Source organism: Chrysoperla carnea, chromosome 4, assembly GCF_905475395.1.
Source record: "Chrysoperla carnea chromosome 4, inChrCarn1.1, whole genome shotgun sequence".
NCBI lineage: Eukaryota > Metazoa > Arthropoda > Insecta > Neuroptera > Chrysopidae > Chrysoperla > Chrysoperla carnea.
Window position 1 is genome coordinate 15,088,715 of NC_058340.1, and position 12,891 is coordinate 15,101,605.

The window sequence follows — 12,891 nt, forward strand, 5'->3', positions numbered from 1 at the left end:
CAAAATAATTATTTCAAAAAGTTAAATTTCAAAAGATAGCATAAGTGCCAGTAAAAAAAGTTGTCAAAGCCATTTCATCGTCATATTAGAGCAATTTTGAAAATATAGCTCTCCAAAACTTAAAAATTCAAACAAATTTATTAAGAATACCCAAATTACCCAAGTTATCGAATACTTATCGAACTTTGGTGTTGTGTAAATTCGCTTAATTAAATATTTTACGAAATAATTTCTTTGCGGTAAAACATATATACATATAATACCATAATTTGAAAATGTCATTGTATTTCGTTAAAGGTATATTGTAACTTTTTTTTACAGATATACATACTTATACGTATAAGAATATTATCGCTTTTGTTGATTACAGATCGACAAATATTTGAATTCGTGATTATATTTTTATTTACATTTTATTATATAAATCTGTAGGGTATTTATTTCGGTTGATATCCCTAGAGAAAAAAAATCAATTTCATATGCAAAACAAGTGAAAACAAACAATTGACTGAGTTAATGGTTAAAATACCATGTATAGACAGTGTTCATTATCACATTACCATATACGTACCTATACATATCACACATACATAACTAGTAATCCCATATTAATACATATTATAAAATTTGCATCTAATGTGTGCCCTCGTAAGTTAACAGGGATGTTTAAACTTTTGTTCTATCTCTAACGGTTTACAAGATGGATCCTACGGACCCACGACCCAATTGACCTATGTTGCTCATTTACGAATTCGACCTTACTTTTTACGTCCTGAGTGCGCTGTAAATTTCAGCTTGATTTCTTTTCGTTTTTGAGTTATCGTGTTCACAGACTAACGGACAGTCGGACGGACGGACTACCGAAAATGAACTAATTAATGTTGAAAACTTGGGACTAAGCCTAATATACTATGTATATATCATATATACATGGTATAAAAATAACAACCTAGTTTTTGACGCATCTTTCATTGTGACGATGTATATGATCAATTTATAGAATCCGTTGCCAGGTTGTCGACTTGTAAAATTTAAAAAGACAGCCAAAACAGACGAAGTATGTAAGAATTAAAATTGTTTAAGCATGCTTTCTTCGCCTAATACTTAAGTCGCTGCTAAAAACAAAAATCAAAAAGATAGTTCTTGGAACAAAATGTAGTTAGATAGATTGAAGGGCTGATTCTGCAGCTACCCTATTTTGTTCAAAGATCTCTTTCGTTAATTATTTCAGCTCTTCGATTATTTTAAGAGACTGAATACATCTTATTCATAACATATGCTTCCATATATCCTTGGAATTAGTTACACTTGAACCAACTGACCCACGAGGGTTAGCTTTAGAGCCATGCAAAACATTACAAAAATCAAAGGGATTCAAAATATACCTAGAAATTGTTACCTTTTTAGAGACTTCTTAAAAGTATTTCTAGCAACCACTTTCTAGTATTTTCAAAATATTTCTAAAAATCACTACCATACTTGATTAAAATATGCGTTAATAACTTAATTTAAAAATTACCAAAAACTATGAAAATAATGCTATTTTAGTAATTGGAGTTCATTTTGATACATTTACGATTCAAACTTGCTCTGTATTAAAAGTTCATATTTTTTTGTCTCCTGTACGTCCTTAACTAAAAAAAACCACACTTATATGATCTCTATCTCTATACATATTATAAATGCGAAAGTAAGCATGTTTGTTTGTTACGCTTTCACGCTAAAACTGGTGAATGGTTTTTAATGAAACTGTACAGCAATATAGCTCATACTTCAAAATAACACATGAGATATAATTTATAAAGATATATTAATAAAAAAAAAAATTTAATTAATTTAGTTTGACATTACCATAAATTACAGATTTCGGTAAAAGTAGTCATTTGACATTCACGACTATCTTTCTGATTACGAATGATTCTGACTCAATGAATAATTACGACTATTATACATTTAAGAAAATAGAAAACCATACATATATTTTACCTGTTTTAAACAATCCTTGCCATTATTTCGAGTGTTATAGAAAGGGGATAAGCGAGAGCAATCTTTATCAATATTTACTTTTAAACCCAGCGAAGCGGGTGAGTATCACTCTAGTAATTAATATAATTAATTGAGTAAGTAATTCGTAAAACAGAAAGAAATAATATATGATGATAATAATTATTTTTAACTAACGTATTAAATGTTTTATTATAAAGTTTACATCTTTATGGTTTTGAATGTTCTCCTTTTAAAGCCCCCTTCGTAATTTAATTATCACAATCTTATTTCAAATTCAAATCCAATATTATGTTAAAACTTTTTAAGCGTATTATTTTAACACAATAAAATGTATCTCTATATATGTATTTCAATTCCATACATTTATTTGTATTTATTTTTAATCATATTCTTTTCGAAAATATAGACATATGCACTGCATCGAAGGTCAACGTTGAAAAGGAGGTGCCATATAACCATTAAAACATGATTTTTGGGATTTGGGACTGCCTAAACAATTTTTTTCCAATACGTTTTAGGGCAAGCAGAATCGATTAAAAAAGTTTTAGTTTCCTAGGTAACCCACATGATGGATTTTGAAATCGTTTTAATTTGTTGCATTTTTTTTTTGCTTTTACCTTCCAAATAGTTAACAAATCATAACGTGCAATAAAGAACATAGGTCCAAAATGTAGGGTTTTACAAAATTGTTTTACTGAAAATGGTGACACATTTAGAGAAGAGAAACATCGCAAGTGAAGTATAAAAAAATAAACAGGCTGTTATTTCAACTAAATTAAAATATCAAGGAATTCTAGTTTAGCATAAAATGACTTCCAAAATTCAATTTTTTTTCTAATGTTTAATGGCACACGAGTTACTCCTGCGCCCAATTTCTGTGCATAAAATTTGACGAATTTGACGAATTTATATCGTACTAGTAGATGCAGATAATGGTTTCAGTATATAAACAAAAAATTTTTATAAAAAAATACTTTTTAAGAGACAAGCTTTTATTGTACTAAAAAGTAGAAAATAATTTTATGTATGAGTCACTCATACCCGACTATTTGTAAAAGCTTGAGGCGCTCAATTTAAAATATCAAAAATGAATCGGAACACCTCAGCTACTCCACTCGCCTCATTATTTTTCGATTCATTCTTGATATTAAGAGCCTCAAGCTATTACAAATAGTCGGTTTATATATGTATATAAATATAACAAATATGGTGGAAGCGATGGGAAAATCAGGACGCTATAACCTTACCATGCATTGTCATCCAAACCAAATGTGCATACAATATTTCAGGCCAATCGAAATCCGGAAAGTGGATCAAATTTGACTTATAAGATTTGATTACAGACGGACAACGGGACAGGTGAAACTAAATAAATGCTTGATATATTAAAATTGCTATATTTTGCGTTGGGAGTTTGCACGACTAGATACAAATAAATAAACATATATTCCCTGGGCTAACCAAGATATATGATATGTCTCTAGAGTCTAATGGTCAGTAATAAATGTATTTCTTTGTATACATATTTCGTGGTTTATACAACAGTCGTATCAGATCGAATACAGATTTTGGATATGGTCACAAGCGCGCTTCGATGTCGAATCTCCAGAATAATTTTTTAGGGTTTCGTCATCAAAATTAATGAAATTGATGCATTAGTTCTAACACTTCCCGGTTCTCTTTTTAATGGTACCAAGATCTCTGTATTACAAAGATTGAACAAGCTTGACGGAATCCTTTTATGATTGTACGCATAAATACAAGAGATTGAGCTACAAAGTTCATTAGGATTTAAAAAACCCAATTGACCTATGTTGCTCATTTACGAACTCAAACTCACTTTTTAGGCCCCGAATATTTTTCACGTTGTATGTCACTTACAAACTCTTGTGTAAGCTATGGAGAATTTTTTTGTTCGTATTAAATGTTTAAAAAAATCATTTATTTTTCTAAAATTGTTCTTTGTATTCTTATTCATTCATATTGTTTTATTGTAAATTAAACTTTTTTTCTCCGCATAATATAATACGCCCGTTTTTTTTTTTTTTTTTTTTTTGTAGATATATTATATTTTATATTTTGGTGTGTATATGACATTTGGAAATTTTTTTTCTTTGTTTTTATATCATCGTTATACAAAAGCGCGGCTTTATAGGGAAATATTAATAATAACGAATTATAATATATTTAAAAAATATGCTATTATATTATGTGATGTATTATAACAGAACAAATTGTTGCAAATACTCTTTAAAACATTTCTAGGTCTAATGGGGAACGGATGAATAAAGGCAATAAGAGAGATGAATTTGGCCCCGAGAAATTTCAATTACACGATATGTATGTTAGGACCATTAAAAAAACAAAATCACACGAAATATAGAAAAAATGGCTATAGCCATGAGAATGGGAAGGCCTAACAATTTTTCCACGCATAATTTGAGTCATTTACATACAAATTAAAAAATACATTTTTTTCAATTTTAATGGTGAATTATGTTATAACTTGGCAAAAGGACGAAAAGTAAGAATAAAATTTTTCAATATCTGGAGTAATTTTCAAAATATTGAAAATTGAATATTTTGTTTAATTATTTAGCTTTCGATATTTCGAAAACCTAGCAGATATCGATTTTCATGAAAGTTGAAAATAAGGTACAACAAAATTAAACGCCTACAAATAAAACAAATTTGAGAGCCATCCTACATAAAAGCAATTTAAATTTGTTGAATTTAGTCTGTACAATTGTGTGGTACAATTATTGTGTGTGGTCGAGAGACAAAGTAAAGTATATTGAATATATTAAACATTTGTAACTACACTCTTATATCCATCCCAATGACCATAATCACACACATATATAAATAAATCTCTACTTGCAGTTCAGGTTCGTACTTAAAATTACTATGGAATGAATCAAAAATAATTTCGACATCACATCGATGTACTGGTTGCTTAATTTACATTAAGCAATGCATACAAGACAGAGGTGATATAGGCATGTTTTCTTACTATGTGTTGAATGTAGTTTCGATACGCGTTGAGTTGTTCACAGAACACACAGTAGCATATAGGCACACAGCACCTGTAAAGATAATCGAAGCTACAACTCTTGCGAGAAACACATAAAACCCATAACACCTTTTTCTTACTACTTCTACTCTAGGGAGATGCCTTTGCCAAGATATAAAGTAAACATAGTGTATAGCACAGTAAAAAAATAAAATATCATGGTAAATTTTTCCCCATTGTTTATTAGGTTGTAAAAACATCGTACCAAAAAGTCGACCTCTCAGGGGCGTCCCTAGCCCCCTTGTTTGGCGGGTATTCCACAAGCTAAGTTATTCCTCCGAAAAGAACCACATGTGAATATGGGCCTCCGTAATACATATTTGTTGCGCTGAGAATCCCAGAAACCTTAACCGATTTCAGTAAATGAGGTATTGTTAGAAACATGGAAACCGCTCGGATAACATAGTTTATTTCTAAAAAACCAATATTGCGTACTTTGTAATCTCACAATAAGCTACAACTTTTTTAATGATTTCAGCTATTAAGGTACCGTTATAGTCCTGGTGACGACTTTAAAAATATAGGATAGGTGGTTTGGCAAAAGGACCACTAAGCCGTTTAGTCAGAAGCTTTTGTCTGCAATATGTAGAGTGTCGAAAGCAGACATCCTAATATTGGTTAGACTGTAAGAATCGCCTATATGGCCATTTGAACCTCGGAGTCGGTTCTTTTAAAATCATTAAAAAAATTTTGAGATCCTGAAGAGTCTGAGATCTCAAGTATATGAATCAGTTAACAGATCCCGTTCATCAAATTTTGCAAATTACTTCCAGAACTTAATTTATAAATATTTACCCTAGAATACAGTCCATATTATATAATTTTGTGTCTACCCAAACTATTATTATTAATCCTTTTACATTTTATAATATTATTAAATATGTTATAACCGCACTTCAGATGTTGGGTTGGGTTGGGTTCTAAAACAATTCATACATTTGTCAGTAGATACGTTTTTAAGGCAAAATAATGTTATCATCATAACCAAAGAGTTTTTAACTCACTCAATTGAAATATTTCATATACGTTAATTGATATAAAGTACTTATACTTCCGTTATAAATTAATTTAATATTAACGGATGTTTCTAAAATAACTGCACGCTTTATGAGAACGGTACCTTAACGGTTAATAGAAAGATATTAATCTAGTTTTTAACATAACTATCTATAGTTCTGTTCCATATCTAATAGTTCTTTGAGTTCTTAAAAAATATTTCGAGATCGCACTTACATTTTAAATATGAAATCAATATATTCTTTTTAGGCAAAGCTATATCCCCCACTATACTCAATTTTTTATTTGTGTTATATATAGTAAACTTAACCTGTTGGCCAAAAAAATTAAATTTATGGTTTCAGTGTCAGTTTTTTATATTTCCAGTTGACTTTGTTGCTCTTATGCTAGGTATCGTACTCAAAGCGAAATCATTTTACGCTATAATAACATATAAGACAAAAAATTTCAAACTTCAAAAAAACAAACTATTCCTAAACAAATTAATATGCACTAAAAAGTACAAAAATAATTGCGTATTCTTCTGAATAACCAACAGTCAAAATATTTTTTAGAGTTCTCCTAAGTAAAATGAAATAAGAAATATTAGACTATTTAAAAGGGAAGAAGGAACAACTGTGACAAAACAGTTTGCTGTATTAACTTGGCTGACACCGACTCCAAAAATAGCAATAATTGTAACTATATTATATAATCGTAATAATTTGATTGATTAGTAAGTAGTCTAATATCTTTTGTTTCATTTTACTTAGGAGGACATTCTACTTATTTCATTTTACTCTAAAAAATATTTTGATTATTGTTTGTTAGTCAGAAGAATACACAATTATTCTTTTTACTTTTTAGTGCATATTAATTTGTTTAAGAATAGTTTGTTTTTTGAAGTCGGTTTTTTCCTTAAAAGGTATTTAATTTTGTTATTTTTAATGAATCTGAACTAATTTGTCATTAACAAAAGAGTCAGTCATCGAAATCGATTGGCGTGATATTGAATTATTTATTATGCCAATTTAATACTTAAATAGTTTTGATATGGATGCCATTGTTATAACTGAACCAAATTGAAACGGGACGATACGCAAAGCACCAGCTTTCAAATAGAAAAAGAATCATCTAAATCAGTTGACCCATTCGAAAGTTCTGAGGTAATAAAATTTTTTTTAAAATACAGCCGAATTGAGATCGTTCTTCTTTTTTGTTTGAAGTCGATTAAAAAGCTAAAATAAATCTTAATATTATTCTAGTGCTAAAGATCAATTTTATATGCCACACCCTGCTTGATGCACCAAATGTCTATAAAAGTATCTATTATAGAAGAATATATGAATACTTATATTTCAAAAAAAATAAAAAATACAGTCGAATTGAGAAACTCCTTTTTTTTGGCTTGAAGTCGGTTAACAAATTAATTAAAATGCATGCAAATATATGAAAGGTATTATAACCACTAATAATTACCTGACCAAAGACCTATTAAAATCATAACCAATTGTTATTGAAAACAAATTGTAATTTGATAAATGAAAATTATTAAAGGAAATTATAACCCATTATTAAATACATTAGTCAGTTAATTGAATATTTCCTATGCTTTAATTCATCAAGGCAAAAACTCGTTAAAAAATTAATCATTTCTTTTTTCTTCTCACCGACTCCAAAAATAACAATAATTTTAACTACATTATATTATCGTTAATTTTTTACTTGTATTGCATATTAATTTGTTTTGGAAAAGTTTTTCTTTTGAAGTTGGTTTTCTTTTGTTGAAAGTTTTTTTTATTTTGCGATTTTTAGTGAATCTGAAGTACACTAACTAATTTGTCACTAAAAAAAGAATCATCAAAATCGGTTGGCGTGATATTTAGTTATTCGTCCTCTTGACATGCATACTTAATGCAAATTTAAGACTGTTATGGTTTTCTCTTGGATGCCGTTGTCAGAAATAAAATGGGACCACACGAGAAGCACCAGCTTTCAAATAGATAAAAAATCATCAAAATCGGTTCACCCAGTCGAAAGTTCTGAGGTAACACACATAAAAGAAAAATAAAAATACAGTCGAATTGATATTCTCCTCGTTTTTTTGTTTGAAGTCGGTTAAAAATAATTTTAAATAAAGTCTATTTACATTTACATGATTCTACCAATCAATGTTACAGCATTAAAAAGATAAATGTTGATAAATATTATTTTTTTTTCGAAAAATTAAAAGATAATACTTCGGATTGTTGAGCAAGCAAGGTAACTATATAAACCATCCTCATCATATAATTTACAGAATATTCTGAACCAGCGTCTCAAAACTACGATTTAAACTTTTATGAGCCGAAGAAAATAAAAGTTTCTGTTATCAGATATCCGAAATTTTTTCTTAGATCACCGTCTGTGCTTTTCATAAATTATTACTAATAGGCTGAATCTTCGAAAGTGGCATCGGTTAGGCGAACCAAAAACATTGTTTGTTTGGAAAAATTCTTATAAAAAGATAATATAATAATAAAAGTAAAAGTGAAGTAGTCCCAAATCTTACAAACAAGGTATCCATCAGTCTAACTATATTGATATGAACAGATATACTATTTTTTAATGTCAGGTCACTATTTCTTTGCTGTTACTTATTAACTTATAAGTATCTTCTTATAATCGCGGAAACGAAAGCTAACTAAATTCACAATTCGGTTAATAGTCAAAATAAGTGTTAACCTCGGAATCTAACGGAATAAGCTGAATTTTTGGACAAACCTTATTTTGTACATTACCTTACTAATTATTCATTAAATACTACTTAAATAACTGTGTAATAATTATTATATTATATTTATAACAAGTGACCTAGCACCGAAGGACGTTAAACTGAGCACATCATCTTCTGCGTCCTCTATTTCAAAAACGGTTCGACGTACAAAAAAAAGTTTCAGGCAAAATTTGTAAAAAATCTAATCTTCTACAACTTTTATAATTTTAATACGATTGAAGGCAAAAGAAACGAGATATTCACAAAAAACTATTTTTCGAGACCTTTGACCTTGAATATCTAAGGACGCCTTCGCGTAAAGTCACAACGACAATATGTGAGACAATATTTGTACTATCAAAATAAAGGTTTTTACAAAAATTCAGCTTATTCCGTTAGATTCCGAGGTGAAACCCTGAGATGATTGGAGTATAAACGAAAATTTGTGCCTGTTTTTTTATATAATTGAATTTTCAACGTCTTTCTTCTACACTTTTATCTATGTCAAGTTATAAAAGCATGTTATTATTAACATACGGCGTTATTTTAAATTTGTTTTAAAAAAACATTTTTAATTTCATTAAACTTTTAAATAAAATTCACTCAATATAAAAAGTTGTATGAAACAAGAACATAATATATGTACCTTTATATACAGTAAAGTATATCATATATTTACGTAGCAATACAAATATAATACGTAGCGCGAAGGCATGAAAATGAATCCCGTTATAGTCCAATAAAATGTACCTTTAAACTACCATTCAAACTGAAAGCCTGCATTTTTGAATATTTGTTTGTTTTGACATAAATTTGAAGTATTCATAGTTAAAAAATATTGAATTCTAAAGGGGGTAGAAAAGAGTTAAAAACTACCCTCAAAATTTTTTTTTTTGTTAAATATCTCGAAAACGTACAAAGATATGGAAAAAAGTTTTAAATAAAAAATGTACATATCAAACTTTTCTATAAAATCATTTCTGATCACTTTTGACGTAGGCCAGTCATATCGAACAGATGGGATTTGCGCGAACTTAAGTCTCTGTGCTATAGAATAAAAATCTTTAATTTACGTCAAACTGTGAGTTTTAGTGTAACTGGCTTATCTAACAATATTTTATTATTCGGCAAAACGAGATTGAATCTTATGAATGCTTAAATGGGGAAGGGAATTCAAAAATCATCAAAATCATGCTTACGTAATTAATGAATACCCCCTTAAAAGTCATTTCTTGAGTACGTGGTGAATTTCAAACACTATTCCGTGTACTAATAACTAAAGCATATACCTAGTTAGTAACAAAATATATACATCGTTTAAAATAGTAAGAAGATATATAAAAAAACTTTCTCTTCATTTATGATCACAAGTGAAGATCAACTTTGCTGCTATTTTTATATTTTATTAATACCTATCTAAATAAATACTATTACATTCTATTAATTAATTATAGTATGGCTAACTATTCGTTGTGTGCAGAAACGAAAGCAATGTCGCTAGCAGAAATATGTATTACTTATTTATTTGAGTTTTCACACAATAATTTTCTCATTAATGTAATAATATTGCTTAATCCACAGATTATATTTTATTACATAAATAGATAGGCAACTCTATTGATCATGAAATGTTGTCCTGGAGTAAGACAATGAACTATTTTGGTAGGAATTAGGTACTATTTGAATTTTGTCTATTCAGTTTATCTTTTCTTTTTTTTTTAATTTTTTTGTATTTATTTGTCTTCTAATAAAATAAAGTAAATTTTTGTAAATAAAATAACAAGTATTTATAAAATAATTATTAATTGCAATATTTGAAACAAAATAGCAATTATTTTAGTATTAACATTATTATCAACAATCATTCACTAGTTTGAGATGTAAGTTAAATGCAACATCTAACCATTTAAGTTCGTTAATTTTCAATAATAATCACAAATAAAAACGACCTAAAGGTAATCAACACGATTAAAACAAGGCCTAAATACTAAAATAAACTCAATACATACCATAAAAAAAAATCAGAAAATAATATAAACACACCTAAAATGACCTTAACTAAATCACACTAATTACGCAATCAATGAAGAATACTCACAAAGCAACTTAACGAATTTTAAAAACATGCAAACGAATTTTGAAAGGCGGATTGTTTATTTATTTAAAAATATATAAAATATTGTTTCCCTAACAACCATTGAAATAGGTAAATTATTATCCAAACTAATAGATGTCCCTACACGATTATAACGTGTAGAGCCACCTAGAGTAAGGCACCTTCAGGGAACTAAAATTCATTCTAGTATATATGTGCATTTCTTACTCATACAGTATTCATTAAAAGTAGTAATAGTAGTAAACAGCAAACAAACTTGGTTGTAAGTTGTAACCAATAGTTGTGTATATGTATAGCATGGATAATGAGCGAATAATTTGTTACTGCAGAACTGCAAAAGAAATCCATTGAGTATTACGAATATATGCATTAATCCTGTGATCCCTGCTAGCAAAAAAATAATCAAAGCGATATTGATGGAAAAAAGTTGGTAACCACTGATTTATACTAACTAATCATCATGCTATTATTTAAAACCGATTGGACATATTTTACTTTGATGTTTAACAAACAACGAAAAATAAATTAAAATATTTTATAAATTAATTTCATGAATTTTATTTTCCAGGACACATTCAAATTAACAATATTAAATGCTGTATTAGTTACAAAACCAAATGATCTTGTTGAATTAGTTGATAGTGAAGCACGTGTGATGTTATTATATTGTACCAGAGAGGAAGCAATGCATATATTACATGCGGCGAACGATCTCAAATTAACTGGTGAAAATTATGTATGGGTCGTTGCACAATCAGTTATTGAAAATTTACAAACACCAAATCAATTTCCAGTTGGTATGTTGGGTAAGTAAAAAGGAAATTAATTATGTAAGCTTATTCTCATAAGCACACACACACACACACACACATATATATATACAGCACCACTCATACATGTACACTTTTTTATTGCCTCCGTACACAGAATACAAAATCGTAGTTTGGAATGAATAGATTATGTTTTTGGGGTTCAAAAACGATGTTGCCTCTTAAGTGGGTGAGATATATACGTATTATAAAAATATCACATCGGAGTAATATATTATTTAAAACAACTTATTCTAATAAATGATTTAGTGAATCATTAGTTCAGTCAATAAATCATTGGTTCTTTTAGAAAATGTATCTTTTCCTCATTTATCCTCTCTATATACCCCTCTCAACATAGAAAATGCCAGCTTTAAAGGCAAATTTACCAGTTACTATCCTTTAACTCACTTTTCCCAGCTTTGACTCCACCTTAGCGTCAGAAAACCGCATCTTCATAGCATTTATAAAAGAAAAAAGGAGATTTTGGTAGTGTTTTTCCCATTTCCGTTGATTTGCGGCGTTTAAATTTTTCGAAGTTTTCTGTAATTTGCCTTTGTAACGCGTCAAATGCAAATAACCACTAGCATGAATACAAGTGAAAAGGGCATTTTTGGGAGCGTTTTTTCTATTTTTGGAAAGTTATGATATAGATATTTTAATAAATTAAAGCCTTGTTTTTTTCTGATATATAAGCTTTAATTCTGTGAATGGCCCTTACTTGAGAAATGATTGTTTTCCCGTACAAACTTTCATTCGCTATTTCACCCGGTTCAAGGTTGATTTTTGATAAAAAAAATACAAAATATGTTCTTTCTCTTTCCCATCTACATGCCTAATTATTTTTCGATTTATTCTTGATATTGCCTCAAGCTTTTACAATAGTCGGGTATGATAAAATTAGTTAAAATTACTCATAGAAATTATTATCTATTTTTTAGTTCAATAAACGCTTTTTAAACGCCTTAAAAAGTATTTTTTATTACAATTTTTAATTTAAGACCAAAAAAATATATATATAAATACGCCACAACCTAACCATGCATTGTCATCCAAACTAAACTAAATTTGCATGCAAAATTTCAGCTCATTCGGAAACAGCGGGAAGTGGATCAAATTTGACTTGTAAGATTTG

General features: G+C 28.7%; 1 protein-coding gene across 1 annotated transcript in view; it reads left to right on the plus strand.

The window, feature by feature from the left end:
* The window catches only part of LOC123299226 (glutamate receptor ionotropic, NMDA 2B), a 338,826-nt gene that overhangs the window by 305,396 nt on the left and 20,539 nt on the right, over window positions 1–12,891 (plus strand). The window contains exon 6 of the mRNA XM_044881529.1: window positions 11,516–11,753. Within this exon, the coding sequence (XP_044737464.1) occupies window positions 11,516–11,753 (238 nt within the window). The remainder of the gene's footprint in view (window positions 1–11,515; window positions 11,754–12,891) is intronic.